Raw genomic sequence first — 16322 nt, 5'->3', positions numbered from 1 at the left:
GGATATTAATGTTTTTAGAGCTTCATTCTGGATATTAATGTTTTTAGAGCTTCATTCTGGATATTAATGTTATTAGAAATTCAGTCTGGATATTAATGTTATTAGAAAACTTCATTCTGGATATTAATGTTATTAGAGCTTATATTAATGTATCATATTAATTATATCTAATACTTCATATTATAATGAATGATATATCTAATTACAATTATATATAATACTTCATATTATAATATGAATTATATATATATGTAATTACAATTATATATAATAATATTAATGTTATTAGAACTTCATTCTGGATATTAATGTTATTAGAAATTCAGTCTGGATATTAATGTTATTAGAAAACTTCATTCTGGATATTAATATGGATCCTAACCTACCTGTGTGTGTGTGTGTCTGTGTGTGTGTGTGTGTGTGTGTATGTGTGTGTGTGTGTGTGTGTGTGTGTGTGTGTGTGTGTGTGTCTGTGAACAACATACACTGTGTTGATCAGCAGATTCCAGATGCAGCCTTCGAAAGGCATGCTGGCTCTCTGCAGGCCGGTCTGTATGTCATCAGGAACTCCGCCTATAAACAGTCGTTGGATGCTGAATGGCTGATCACTGGGCAACGCCTGCTCCAATCGTGGCTCTTCATCTACCTGCACTGAAAACGACCTAAACACAAACACACACACACACACACACACACACACACACACACACACATAAACCAGTCATTACTGAGCAATGAAAGTGTTGCTAGTTCGGGTGAAGTCTCAGAGGTCGTCATAAAGTTATGTTTGTATGTATGAACAAGTGTAGCGGCCAGGAGTTAACAGCCCCAAGATAATACGTTTCCGTCATTGGAATCTATCAAGCAAGCAGGAAAACGTCTGTCAAAAAAAGGCTTAACACGAGTAATAATTACTGTGAATCTTGGCTTCTTTCTCTCTCTTGCTCTCTTTCTCCATCTCACTCTGTGTGTGTGAGTGTGTGTGTGTACTCATGATTGTACCAGTATGACAGCAGTATTACAGAGTTCTCTTGCGGTTTAAACAGTCCTTCGCATTTCCTGATAGAGTCGTTGCGGGAATGTGAGAACCATCTATTACTGTCCTGTAAACTGTTTACTGTCCTTACCAGAGCAGGACAGTGATGAGGAAAGTGTTATTTACAGGAAGTATAATAGAAATGTTGATGTTTAAAGTGTTAACAGATCAAAGTATATCCACCAGATATTATACTAAGTGCGGACCATGCTTGCATGGCTGAGGCAATGAAGGAGAACTCGAGAAATTTGGGCTGGAGTTCTGGGGGGCTTCAAGCTGATGGTACCCAAAGCCAGATTCCCCACTTGCCAGGCAAAGGTTGAGCATAATTAGACCATCAGGAGGAGCAGGGGTGATGGTGGGGTGTGACTTTTCGTCATGATAATGAGAGGAGTGCTTTTATAGTGCGCAGTAATGGAGAGGAGGAGTTTGGGTGTGGTCCTTCTCCCAATGCTTTAGTTATTACACAACTCTATTTAATGCCAGTTGTGAACAGGCTCTATGGGTCTTTTCACAATTCCGGGTTCCAAATTTTGCAAGCAGGTAAGGACAGTTCCAGTTTATTGAAAACAGTTGGTGCAGTCAGCCTTGAAGCCATGAATGTCCCTCAGAGGCACAATTCTAAACAAAACTTACTGAACACGAAGCTTCATCGGTAGACTGAGCAGGCGATGGACAACATGAGTCAGCAAGTAGGAAAGCAGATGGTCATTTAGTGTAACACGGTTCACCTCGGCATCCCAACTACTTAATGGAAATTCAAGCTAACTGCAGTGCTGGATCCTCTAAACAGCTCAATTTCAGTTGATCTGTAATGTGAGCATGGACGGAAGACTAGGTTCGGGTGATTTAGTTTGGAGTGGCTCTGAAGGCAGTTGCTAAAGCTGCATGCTTAGCTGACGACGCCTCAAAAGGAAATCTGAAAACCTTATTCCTTAGTAAAAGCCAATTGTTTTTTTTTCCCGATGTAGTTTGTTAAGTAGGCTCTTATGTCTGATGAGTTGGTTGCATGAGTGGAGCAGGACGGCTGCTTTTAAACATGAGCTCAAGCTAACCCCTGTAGCATCAAGTTCCTCACCTTCCACAGAAGATGTTTTCTCCTCAGTTAACTCTGTTCCATCACTGATATCCACGGACGTCTATCTTAACAAGTATTCCTTAAACTCAAATGCCAGCTAATCACCACCCCATCGACTGTGTCTTTGTTATGCTTAAACTTGAAACTAAATGACCTGCTTCAGACTCTGATGGAAGACTGAAATGGCCCATTAGAGATTGCTACACTCCTCTCAGGCTTTGAGGTTCCAAAGTTCTGAATGATGATTTGGGTGTACAGTTAGCAGCATGCAAATTTGTGGGGTATAGGCTTCCACTGCTTGTTAGCTACATTAGCCTTTAGCTCCAGTGTTGAAAACTATAGAAGTAAAAACTTTAGACTTAAGACACACGTCTTGATTGTCTTTGACTTGGGGGTGAGAGTGGATTTTCACTTTAATACAAAAATAATTAGAGAGAGAGAGAGACTCTCACCCTCCTCTGTGTCTGCGGATGCGTAGCGAGTGTTCTCGTCCATCGTGTAAAATTCCATCTTCTGGTTTCCTGAGTGCCCGCCGTGGGTTTCTACTGCCAGTGAAGACCAGAACCTCCAGAGAACCTTTATTCAACTGCACTGAGATATAGGGCTGCAAAGAGAGAGAGAGAGAGAGAGAGAGAGAGAGAGAGAGATTACACTCATAGCTCCACCTTGCTGGTGTACAGTTGGAGACTCTAGCTCAACTGTTGATGCTCAGTTTGTGTTAGTGTGTTATTGTGTGAGTGGAAGCACAAGGTATGTGTTTCTAATAAAGTGGCCAGTGAATGGAAGCACAAGGAAAGTGTTTCTAATAAAGTGGCCAGTGAGTGGAAGCACAAGGTAGGGGTTTCTAATGAAGTGGCCAGTGAATGGAAGCACAAGGAAAGTGTTTCTAATAAAGTGGCCAGTGAGTGGAAGCACAAGGAAAGTGTTTCTAATAAAGTGGCCAGTGAGTGGAAGCACAAGGTAGGGGTTTCTAAAAGTTCTAAAAGTTGTCAGAAAGTTGTCATTCACATTACACTCCTGCTAGGCACTGGATATGGACTTGAACATGAAGGAGAAATTCGTCACTGGGTTTGAAGGGATAAAGAGATGAATGCAGGCCGGACCTTTCCTTTTGTTCCCAATGTGCACTGCATGACATTGCCCAGTGTTCAACATCACTAATTCCTAAACACTCCATTATGTACTGACACACTCAGATAGCAGACGACTGCATCCAGTAGAGCAGCAGTTGACCGTCTGTGCTTCAATTTACAATGCTATCTCCAGGAGAGCTGACCAGACCGACCCAGCTGACCCCCCAGCTTCCACAAGAGCTCTCAGTAGGAGCAGACTGTGTGTGTGATCAGACAGACAAAATCACACATGAACACACACACCTCCTCTGCCCAAACAGAGATGGAATTGTGGGATATTATGCGTGAACAGGCTCAGCTCTCCCCCGGCCCTGCCCCTGCTCCTCTCCTAATGCAGGGAATGAGTGATGGAGCAGAATCTGCAGCACTTCACCAGGGGAGTGTTCTGACCCCCTTCACACAGAACACTTCTGAACTGTAGAACAGGCTCTCCACTTTATAGGTTAAACGTAGAGTGTAATTAGCATAGTATTCCTCTAGTTCACCACAGTGTGAAGTGCTATTTGGTCAGGGTTAGTTTTACACAGGTAATGTAGTTTTACTACAGGATGACTGTGATGTTGATGACCTATCTAATTATCTATCTATCTATCTATCTATCTATCTATCTATCTATCTATCTATCTATCTATCTACCTGTCTATCTATCTATCTATCTATCTATCTATCTATCTATCTATCTACCTGTCTGTCTGTCTGTCTGTCTATATATCTATCTATCTATCTATCTATCTGTCTACCTGTCTGTCTATCTATCTATCTATCTATCTATCTACCTGTCTGTCTGTCTTTTTATCCATTGGTTGATATATCTGTCTGTCTGTCTGTATATCAATTAATTTGTCTGTCTATACATCTCCCCATCATCCATCTGGCTGTCTATCCACCGTTGTATCTGTTTATCTGTCTATCTGTTTGGTTTTGGGCCTCTCTACAGTGTTAATTGGTCTGCGTATCTGTTTATCCATTTATTTGTCTACCTGTATATCCATCCACCCATCATCCATCTGTTTGTCTACCCATCTTTCTACCCGTCTATCTGTCTGTCTATTTATCTGTTCATCTGTCTGTGCCTGTCAATCCATCCATCCATCAGGCTGTCTTTCTATCTTTCTACCCATCAATGGGTCTGTCTGTCTATGTGTGTATCTGTCTGTCCAACCATCCATCCATCCATCCATCCATCAATCCATCCATCAAGCTGTCTATCCAACTTTCTGTCTGACTGTCTATCAATCTATCTATTTATCCATTCGTTTATATGTCTATCCACCCATCCATCCATCCATCCATCAATCCATCTATCCATCAGACTATCTATTTTTTCTTGTCTGTCTGTCTGTCTGTCTGTCTGTCTGTCCCTCTGTCTGTGTGTCTGTCCATCCATCTAGTATCTATCTATCTATCTATCTATCTATCTATCTATCTATCTATCTACCTCTCACACAAAGGGAAAGAAAACCCGGACGCCTCCACATCCACTTCATTTACGGCCCATAATGATTTTCTAAAGGTGACGGTGGCGCACCCTCTCCCGCGAGAGAGCGAGAGCAAATTGGACCCCATCCATCAGAAAGGCGGAGAGTAAATCTATTTTTACGAGAGGGGCCACACGAGAGGAAGGGAGGAGAGCAGAGGAGAGGAAAGGAGGAGTGGAGGTTAAAGCCACGATCTCCTACAGCACCCCCGAACTGCATAATTGATGTGCTGCCCCGAGTGCTCTCTCAGAGAGAGGACATTAGCGACAGAGACGTAGAATGTCATATTTTAATTAAAATGATCACCACGCCCCCGGCCTTTCTCCGCCACTGCCCGAGACGGGAACGGGGTTTGTTTGCTGTGGGCCTGAAGCAATTACACACACAGGTGTATAATCAATCTCCTTTATGGGCTCGGAGACAAACTGCTAACCCTGTGGGTTCATTACCATTAGCATGCAGAAAGGACCGCAGCTGTAAGGCCCTCCTTTCCTTTCCCCTCCATTTCTCTGAACCTGCCTTCCCGCTCCTGTCTGTGTCTTTCACTCCAGTTCTCCAGTCTTGGCCATCTGCCTATCTTTAGCTCTGTCTGTCCTTGTACACAGGTCAGTCTGCTTATTTAATACTGCAGAACGGAGCAACAGGCATTAAAGGACAAAACTCAGCACTGGATATCCCAGTCTGTTCTGGAGTAGGTCAGTAGTGTCTAATAGACCCGCTTCTGTGCTTTCTGACTGTATAACTTATCATCAGGCATAATCACACAGGAAATGTCAGCTCCACTTTTGAACGTACATGACAACCACTCGCTGCAGAAACTCAAAACACTCTCAAACACGATTACAGCGAAAACTAAAGACATCCCTCCAAATAGAGACTATCTCAGAATATATCTATTTGTAATTGAAGATTGTTTTAAGGTGGACATTTCAACATGGACATTCTGGGGTGGATGTTCTACAAGGCATGTTTTACTTTATGCTTTAAGGTGGACGGGTTTTATAGAGGTGATAGATGTTTTATGGTGATGTTTTGTGATGGCTGTTTTGAGGTGAATGTTTTATAGGTGGATGTACTGTGGTGCTTGTAATGCATGTTTTAAGGTGGATGTTTTGTGGTGTAGATTTTAAGGTGGATATTTTAAGGTTTATGTTTTAAGGTGGATGTTTTGTGGTGGATGTTTTAAGGTGGATATTTTAAGGTTTATGTTTTAAGGTGGATGTTTTGTGGTGTAGGTTTTAAGGTGGATATTTTAAGGTTTCTGTTTTAAGGTGGATATTTTAAGTTTTATGTTTTAATGTGTATGATTTGTGGTGCATGTTTAAGGTGGATATGTTAAGGTTTATGATTTAATGTGTATGCTTTGTGGTGCATGTTTAAGGTGGATGTTTTGTGGTGTATGTTTTAAGGTGGATATTTTAAGGTTTATGTTTTAAGATGTTTTTTGTGATTTATGTTTTAATGTAGATATTTAAAGTTTTATGTTTTAAGGTGGATGTACTGCGGTGTATGATTTAATGTGCATGTTTTGTGGTGTATGTTTTGTGGTCTATGTTCTTAGGGGTGCTCTCACCTCGCCGGTCTGTCTCCGTCCGCGGCGTGGGATCTGGAAAAGGTTTCGGCTTTGGGTGATTTGGGTCATGGTGGTGACTCCGCCTCGGCCAAACAGGATGATTCCATTCTCCCTCTTGGTGCTGAAGGACAGCGTGATCTCAGAGCCAACATCAAACACCATAGGACTCAGCTCCATATAACCTGGCTTGGGGAAACTCACTGTGTGCAGGTTCTGGAGGAGAGAGAGAGAAAGAAAGAGAAGCAATATAATAAAGCGCAACTTAAAGTAAATCTCTGGCCACAAATACAGCATACGCTGTTATGGCAATACTGAGAAAAGACAAATCACTTTCCTCTAAAGAACCCCCCTCTGATTTTATCTCAATTCATTTTCATTTTTAAATCATCTGGTAGGTCATTCCCAATGATAAGACAAAGATCTTAAATCTACTAACTTGAATTGGCTTCAGTATGTGATCTGAGTACAGATTTGATTCTCATCTCCAAACAAGAGAATTCATTATTCTTCAGGATGACCTGTTTGCCTTGTTTTCCTGTAATGAATTTTCTCTGGCTTTTCTGCCCCTTTTCAAGTTACAAATCAAAGTGACTGCCTGCTGCAGTCGCTCTGTACAGACTCTAACCCGAGCTCTTAATTCTGAATAGGAGACAAAGGAAGAAGGCATTTGTTGTTTTACTGACCTCTATGGAGCAGCCTTTGGTCAGTCCAGTGTAGTCAGAGCTGCTCAGCATGTTGTAAGGAGTTCTGGAAACTTCTATGTCTTTCAGACAGCCAGCGTACCTCCTCAGAGTCACCTCAGGCCTGACCAACCAGAGACATCAATTATGAAACATGAACAACAAGTCAGGTGGTCAAATGTGCATAAATATTCAGCCAGAACTTAGTAAGTCAATAAAGTGCTGTCTAATAGAATTTTAGCGGCCTATTAGTTGTAAGATGTTTGGACCCTCATACAACCACCTTCCAATTTACTGGACTTATTTTCTGAAAAACATTAGACTATAGTTTAATCAAGTGGTTCCCAATCTCAGTCCTTGGGATTTCCACACCAAGGATCACCAAGGGCAGTAGAGTCAGGAAAAGCATGATTTGGGGCATGAGGTAGCAAGACTCAAAGAGGAGAACCTTAGTAAGAGCCTGAGGAAGAACCATTGAGAAGGACAAACACTGAATATGGGAACCAAGACTCATAAGAAGGGCATCTCTAAAATCATGAAGAAGGACCACTGGGAGGAACCAGGACTCAAAAGGGGAACCTACCCAAGAGCATGAGGAAGAGCCACTGAGAGGAACCAGGACTCAAAATAAGAAAACCTACCAAACCTACCCAAGACTCAAGGGGAACCTACCCAAGACTCAAAATAAGAAAACCTACCCAAGAGCATGAGGAAGAACCACTGAGAGGAACCAGGACTCAAAAGGGGAACCTACCCAAGAGTATGAGGAAGAGCCACTGAGAGGAACCAAGACTCAAAAGGGGAACCTACCCAAGAGTATGAGGAAGAGCCACTGAGAGGAACCAAGACTCAAAAGGGGAACCCTATCTAAGAGCATAAGTACGAACCACTGGGCATGACTCAAAAGCAGAGGAAGAACAACTCTGAAGGAGATTATGAGTGAGAACCAAAACTCAGAAGGGGAACCAAGCCTTAAAACTGCAACATCTCTAAGAGCATGAGAACGAACCACTGAGAGAAACCAAGACTCAGAAGTGGAACCAATACTCAAAAGAGAGTGAGGAACAAGTTTTCCTTTCTATAAAACATCTTACTTGCACTTGCAAAAACAGCTTATGAACAGAACAGAATGATACACTATCAACACAATCAATAGTCATTAGTATTAGTATGAAAATATTATCCATATTTATATAATAATATATTTACTCAGTATTTATAGTTTTGGTATGTTTAGGTATGTTTATATGTATGCTACTGCAGAATTTCTGCAGTGTTTTCCTCTAATTAAACATTTCTCTCACCTGAGTCGACCGGACTGTGTTTGGGAATCACTGTAGTAATTTGTAATTAATCTAAATTGAGAATTTCTTTGCTTTAGGGCAGCTAAAAGCAGCGACAGCCAGAAGCTGATCATGAAGCCAGCGTGTGGTCCTCGAAGCTTGTAACGTGTAAAGTTATTCATATGGCACCCTGTTCAATGCTATATCACGTACACTTTAACCTGAGTTCACTACTCAGCAGAGTGTTGACTTTAACCCTTAGAAGTCTCAGTTAACACTGATGATAAAGTCATGCTGCAAAACAGGTCAGAACTGAGATTTCAATCTGTCCGTACAGCATGTAAGACTTCTAAGGGGAATAGAGACATGCCACAGTGCTGTTTAGTTGCATTTGAAATCTGCACAGGGAAATGGCAAGGAAGCATTATTGTGCAAGAAAAAAGAGCATGCATTAGAGAACAGGTTCAACAGTTTAATGTTTACCTGGATTTGCTATTTGAAACAAAAATACAAACACAGTTAATAAAACATCATCAGGCACAACCCCCATCATGAATATGCAATAAATGTAAATACTATAATACCATTACAACTACATTAAACCATATTCATACTAGAGTATAAATGATGTAACACTTGAATATTGTCAACTAAATTGATTCAAAAGCACATATGCAGTGACATCACTCTGGTGTGTGAGTGGAGAGCAGAGTTCTATTAGTGTGAGGTGTGGGAGACACATATGGCCACGGGCTGAGTGTAAAGAGAAATAGAACAATTGACTCCATGAATATTATTGTGTAATGTACTGAAAGAAAAAAACAAAAAACAGTGTTGGCAGAGAGGCAGTCGCTCCACTCCACCGCTACATAACTGACAGACTACGTCAAACACACGTGTCATTGTGGATATTATTGTTATTAGAACTGTACTTAAACTGTATTCAAGACTACTGAACTGTATTGTAAATCTACAGCTCTATAAGTCATGCGCAGGTGAGATGTTACCTGTAGTTTCCGATGGTCGGTAACCCTCCGAAGTAAATCCTGTCATCTTCCTTCAGGTTGAGGCCAGTAGCTCCACCCTGAGACTCAGTAAACAGTTTCTCCTCCATGTTCGAATCCATGTCCAGAATGGCCACTACACCTGAGAATGCCAAAGAGGAGCGTAATGTTAATGACAAATTTCACATTACTATCCCCACAAAGAATTTAGCTGAAATGGGTTCTCTCCTTATTTAGCACTATGGTGCGAACCATGGCTGCAATGAAGAAGTGATGTATAGTGAGTGTGTGCAGGCTGGTGTGGGCAGTATAAATGGTGGTCTGTACCTCCTTTCTTGCTGCGGGACATGGTCAGGGACTTCCATTTGCCGTCATTGTGCCGCTTCTCGCTAATGACGGAGCCCGTACCGGAACCCAGATCATAACTGACCTTAACTCGACCATCACTCAGCTCAATACTCATAAAGTCCTTCTGCACTCAGAGAGACAGAGAGACAGAGAGAGACAGTCACAGACTTCATTTGGGGCATCATTACCACATAGAAAGCACATGTATAAATAAATGCTGGCTTACTGAACATCCCAAAGGTGAAGTTTCTAGTAGACTAGAAACTAGTCTACTAATATTAATATACCTAATAATATTTATCACCCTTCAGTACTGGTTTTAAAAGGCAACTGAACACATCCTGATTTAGTCATATGTACTGTAGTGTAATAGTTATAATGTTTATGCCAATGATTTGTTTTATTCCATTATTTTATTGACTTGTTTTAAAAAAATATATGTTCTTTAAACACTCTTCATCTTCCTTCTCCTGTAGACACCTAACAGAGCTGAAAGAGTGCCGTCTGGCAAGGTCTGGGTTATGTTTAGGTGAATGTGTATTACTCAGCTACACTCCACACACCATTGAAAGGAAACATGGTAGCAGTGACGCAGACATGTGTAGAGCATGTTACCATATCCTTGGTGGCGAGGTACATCATCAGGGCACTGGTGGAGAAAGTGCGGAACTTGAACATCACGGTGGATACGTTGGGGTTCCACCTAGTTGGTCGACTGACAGCAGCATAACCTTCACCATCAAACTGCACTGTACCCTCAGAATCTGCAGGCTGGGGGCTACACACACACACATATACACACACACACACACACACACACACACATACAAAAACACATAGGTATTTAGGTCTAATCTATAAAATATATAAAGATGTAAAATAAAGTAATCATGACTTTATATTTCTAAATGGTATGTGTGTACCTGACTACACATCCTTTGCAGTCTCCCTCTCTCTCTCTGTAGTTCCAGAGGCCAATGGGTTTGCCATCCAAAAACGTCTCTCCCATACAGCCAGAGAATGTGATCGTCTTCACTGCATCTGCTTTCTACACACACACAAACACACGTTTACAGTCCATGTTTGTAGGTAAGAATGATTTACAGTCATTACTGTTAAGACAGGCTTCAAATATAACTTCTGAAGAAAATTAATTATTTCAACAAAATACACCAAATTGTTGAGAAAATGCACAGCTTGACCTACTAAGACAGGTGTAAGATACACACATTCTAATTTTCAATAGTAATAAAGTCATTATTCTGTATTATAACAATAAGTCAAACTCAAATCCTAATCAAACATTAGCCAACAAACTTTGAGACAAACATAAGATGAAATATTTAAGAAAATAACTAAAATTTTGAAATGAAGACAAATTTTTTACTTTTTGACTGTACATTAAAAGAATGACTTTATATTAAATTAAGTTTTGGGCTACTTTGAACATTTCGACTTTCATTATTTTAACATAAGATGAACTGTTTGAAAAAACAACTTATTTCAAAGTAGCCCAAAACTTAGTTTAATATAAAGCCATTCTAAAGTCAAAAAGTGAAAATTAGTCTTTATTTCAATATTTGCCAAAACGTTTGAAAATAAGCCATTATTTCAACACAAAGAAATGTGAGAAAATAATAATAATTCTTCCTTTGTATTAAGCAGCCAATTAATGTAAATAAGCTCTTAATTTATATAAAACATGAAACTTGACTTAAACACTGAATAACTTGTTGAAAGAAATGGCATATGTGGGTGGAGCATGAACAGTGCAATTACCCTTGAGCTACATTATCCCAATTCCATTCAAATTGATCTATATAGAGCTTTTCACAACAAATGTTATCACAACAATCTTCAGACTTAACATGTCTCTGCTGATTGTTTGGACATTTGGAATACAGTGGGAGGGGTGTGTTAGGCTGACCCATTAGTGTGTGTGTGTGTGTGAGTGGTGTTGTTACCTTCACACTCCCCAACATTCCTCCTACGAACAGGTAGGCGTTCTGATCCACATCCAGCACTGTGTAGCTCTCAGGGCTGTTGGCACTGTGCCATGTGGGCATGATGCCCGCTTTGGGTCCCTCTAATGCTCGGACTGAAATACTGCCGTTCAGACCCACACTGAAACACACACGAACACATGCATCACCAAAAAAAAAAGTCACAGCCTTGATATAGAACTTCACACAGATTCTTTATCCCCGAACTGATCAGCCAATCAAATCCCAACTGATTACATTCAACAACCTCCCCTCAGAAAACTGATCCAGCTGCAACCAAGGAGCATCAGAGCATTCTGTTTCTGCCAGCAATATGTCCAAATTCTGACTTAGCATCTTATAGTGAGGACTCTTTCTTCACAATTTTGACTTTTATTAGTTCCTCATGATTTTGAGTTAATATGTCTAGAGATAAAGACTTTTTATTTTGAAAAAGTCCCCCCCCCCAATATTTACTGACTTAATTAAATGTAATTGAATTATTCAGACATAGTATTCACAAAATGAGAACAAGTAGAGAACATTTTAAATGAGTCTAAATAATGTGTTTTTTAAATAAAACTGTTGTAAAAATATTACAAGATTTCTAGGCAGTCTGAACTTTTTCAAGGTATTTTATCTACTGAAAGGATTTTACTGGAAATTTATTTGGACTATTTCAAAAATAATGCTGGAAACAAGCTGGATAGGCCTACAGTAGAATAAAACACTCACAACATTAAATTACTCAAAACATGTCAAATAAATCTATAAAAAAATATTATAATACTCAAGCATATATATTCAAGCAGCAATTAATAATAAATAATAAGAAACAATAGTAAACCTACTGAGGCTCTTATTTTGAGATAAGTAAAAATATATATTTCTATAAGCACATATTGAAAACATTTTGTGAGACAATAAGTTATTAGTCTACATAATAAGTGAATAAAAACTGTCAAAATATGGACTTTAAAAACAGAGGAGAAAAGAGAACTATATATATATATATATATATATATATATATATATATATATATATATATATATATATATATATATATATTAGCTAGTATTTCTGCTAAACAAAGCTTATGTAGATGTAGATCATATTGTGTGTATGACTGTGTGTATGTGTGTGTGTACCGTGAGGCTTCGATTCGGTGCCAGTTTCCGTCGTTAATGACGAGGTCGGGGTACTCCACTCGGCCAACCCCTGACCCCACGTCCCACAGGAAGTTCACCTTACCCTTCCTCATCTCCAGCGCCAGGAAATCCACCTACACACACACACACACACACACACACACTTGCATCAGAGTGGGCACAGACACACACACAAACACACAAATTGTAATCCTGAGGCAATGCAGGACGTTGTGTGTGTGTGTGTGTGTGTGTGTGTGTGTGTGTTTGTGTGTCTCGGGGGAAATCAGTGTGTAACGGCAGATGAAACAGCCTCCGTTTAAACTCCTAGCTAATTGCCGCCGCTGCCGCACTTCAGTGGTCTGATCACACACACCCACCTCACGGGACATGTGTATGTAAGCGTGCCTGTGCCTGTAAGTGTGTGAGAGTGTGTGTAAGTGTGTGTTTTGCAGTAGAGAGAGAGAGAGAGAGAGAGAGAGAGAGAGAGAGAGAGAGAGAGAGAGAGAGAGAGAATGAGTAATAAGCTTTTATTATTTGTGTTAGCTGCAGGTAATCGCAGTTTATCTCTGGGTTTAAGGTAATAAACGTGATGAGCATTTCACCTAATCAATGCAGTTGTGAGGAGACACACTCCGAGCCTGCTCCATTCCTTTTAGAGTCGTGATAATTACAATAAAGTGATACAACACCACAGAGAGTATACTGCCAACATCGCCAAGGCTGTGATGGGGTTATAGCCAGATGAAAGAAAGTACCAAAAAGAACGAAAGAAGGAAAAATAGAATAAACAAAGAAAGGAAGAAAAAGGGAAAAAATAAAGAAAAATAAAATAAAGAAAGAAAGAGGAAAAGATAAAAAGAATAAAGAAAGAAAGAAGAAAAGAAAAATAGAATAAAGAAAGAAAGAAAGAAGAAAAAGATAAATAGAATAAAGAAAGAAGAAAGGATAAATAGAAGAAAGAAAGAAAGAAGAAAATAAAAAAAGAAAAACAAAATAAGTAAAGAAAAAAAGTAAGACAGGTCAGAAATAAGTACAGAATAAGAAAGAAAGAAAACAAAGAAAAAAGTAAATAAAACAGAAAATTCAAAAAGAAAAGTAGAGAGAAAGAAAAAGTAAGAGAGATAGAACGATAGAAAGAAAATAGTAAGAGAGAGATTTCTTCTTAAATTAAGGAAATTGAAAAAAAAGAGTTTATCCTGCTTTTTTTGGAGTCACTGTCTCTACTGTCCAAGGAAGGCTTTCTGCCTTCTACTAGATCTTCCAGCATTGTTCTGAGGATTTGATTGCATTCAAATTATTGCGGCAAGAGCAATAATAAATTAAGGATGTTGGATGATAACTTCCCAACCTCATCCCAAATTTACTGGATAGAGCACTATCCATCATTCCCAAGAACACAGTTCCACTACTCCACAGCTCAGTCCTGGGGGGCTTTATACCCCTCTAGGCCACGCTTGGCATTAGACATGGTGCCAATAGGCCCCGAGAGTCAATTCTTTTGACAATACTTCTCTACAGGAACCAGACAAACTGTGTGTGAGTGTGCATTTGCTTGTCTGTGTCAGCATTGGGTGCAACTTAACTGTCTTTTCTGGACTAGATCAGGCCTAGAACTGCGGGTTAATATGGAAACACATTCTAGGTTGAACTGTAAAAATTAGTGAAATTAGTGCTGGTGAGCTGATCTACCTGACCACAGCACACCAGGGTCAACATCTCATGTTATAGCTGTGGAAATAACTACTCTAATGTTGATTGTTATGCAAAATATTCACACAAATCTAAAGAAAAAGATCCACTTTGATCCACTTTCTAATATTTTTTTTTCTAATAGTATACATATTTTTTCATAATTGTGAAAGCAGGGTGGACTATTGGGTCTGACAAGGGGGGGAGGTAGGTAGATTGAGAGTAGCAGTTGGATCACACACATCCAACACATCCAGCAGTTGGATACTGCTATCCTACTATACTACTAGAATAACCTCATTCTCATCAAATCTAATATCAATATTAAAACATAAAGACAAGCACTATTATAATCAGGAGAAATCCTGTCATGTGTTTTCTGATACATTTTCAGTGTAGCAACGTAGTTTCATTGCATAATGCATAATGTTTCCATGGTCTACTAATGAAATGTTCTATAAATGTTTTAGCAGAAATGTCTTTAATACCAAGGAGGTGATGATAAACCATCTCACAACCCAACCAAGCTGCACCAGTGTGTGAATCTCAAAAATAAAGAAACTGCCTTTTATAAGCAGGTGCCTCCAAACCTTGGACTGGCCACCTTTAAGGCCTGTCCTTTTAGAACACAGCACTGGGTAACATCTGTATACTCACAAATTTGGCGGAGCCAAGGTAGAAGAGAAGGTTGTCTGCGGCGAAGGTCTTCACGTTAAGGATGATGGTATTGTAGCGGCCTTTCTTAATGTCTGGCCGGTACGCACGAATGCAGTCTCCTCCCGAAGACACAGACACTTTGATCTAGAATAAGAAATAAAGAAACTCCTGTAGAACTTTTCTGGCATCCATAAGTGTTTACAAAGGACATCAAATGCCTATATTTACTTTGTTCAAAAAAAAAAAAAAGTTTTAAGTAATGTTTGCCGGGAGGTTTGCTGTGCCGTCGCTGCGTCACACTCACAGAGTTGGCCTGCTTGCGGGCCTGGTTGATGAGCTCTTTAATCTGAGAGATGTTTTTCCGCAGGTTGTCCTGCAGCTGCTGAATTGGCTTCAGTTTCTCCAGCAGACGGTCGGCTTCATCCTCTAGGTCCTTCACTTTAGCGCCAGCTGCATGGACTACACACACGCAAACACAACCACTGAACAAATGGAACCGGTGAAAACAATGCAAGCACATATAGTCAGTGTCTACCAGTGGGGAACGCTTAGGCCTAAAGATTTTTACAAAATTACAATTTTGATTTCTAATTTAATTTCTAGTTTTATTCATTTACTTTTCATTTTTTAAAACTACAAGTACTACATAAGTACAAGTTGTATTGCATTGCTTCAGTTTTGTTTGGACACTGAAGGGATACAGTTAAATGAATGATAAAATTGGAGAAACTGTCCAATCACATACAGCTTAATGAGATCTCCCATTGGTTGGGACTTCAGGAGCAGAGCTGGAGCCCTACTGTATCAGATAAACCAGTAGCATAATTAAGAATCAGCCATTCACATTCATTCACACCCCTTTTACAGTGGATTGAGCTAATCTAGTCTGAAAAAACAGTCAATCTGGACCTTCTGGAGGATCTAGATAGGTTGTGCGTGTGGGCGGTACTGTGAGCCAGGTAAAAATACATGCTAATGTCTGTTAGAAGCTTCAGGTTGAGTTTGAATGGTATTGTTTAATCCAGAACAGCTAAATCATCTTAAAAGTGTATTATCAGTTTTTCCTATTTTTTTGACCAACTTTTTTGACATTTGTGGCCTGAAGTACTGAAATTCATGACTTAATGGCCATGGTTCCCCACTGATGTCAACTGTAGCTGCCATCAGGAACAGTAGAAGATAACAAACAGAGAAGAACAGGACAGACTGAGCGGAAAAGGAGGTTATGC

The 16322-nt window shown here is 39.8% G+C and overlaps 1 protein-coding gene across 3 annotated transcripts in view; it reads right to left on the bottom strand.

Annotated features, from left to right (window-relative positions):
* The window catches only part of lama2 (laminin, alpha 2), a 200382-nt gene that overhangs the window by 12616 nt on the left and 171444 nt on the right, over positions 1–16322 (bottom strand). For all 3 annotated transcript variants that reach the window (XM_072677099.1, XM_072677108.1, XM_072677114.1), the window contains 12 exons: positions 15398–15552; positions 15094–15237; positions 12745–12878; positions 11578–11737; positions 10537–10661; positions 10229–10391; positions 9593–9737; positions 9269–9407; positions 6982–7102; positions 6299–6511; positions 2567–2718; positions 486–662 (listed from right to left, as the gene is read on the bottom strand). In XM_072677099.1, the coding sequence (XP_072533200.1) occupies positions 486–662; positions 2567–2718; positions 6299–6511; positions 6982–7102; positions 9269–9407; positions 9593–9737; positions 10229–10391; positions 10537–10661; positions 11578–11737; positions 12745–12878; positions 15094–15237; positions 15398–15552 (1828 nt within the window). The remainder of the gene's footprint in view (positions 1–485; positions 663–2566; positions 2719–6298; positions 6512–6981; positions 7103–9268; positions 9408–9592; positions 9738–10228; positions 10392–10536; positions 10662–11577; positions 11738–12744; positions 12879–15093; positions 15238–15397; positions 15553–16322) is intronic.

Source organism: Salminus brasiliensis, chromosome 1 (assembly GCF_030463535.1).
Source record: "Salminus brasiliensis chromosome 1, fSalBra1.hap2, whole genome shotgun sequence".
Lineage (NCBI taxonomy): Eukaryota > Metazoa > Chordata > Actinopteri > Characiformes > Bryconidae > Salminus > Salminus brasiliensis.
The sequence above is the reverse complement of the archived record's forward strand: the minus strand, read 5'-3'. Positions and strand labels throughout refer to the sequence as shown.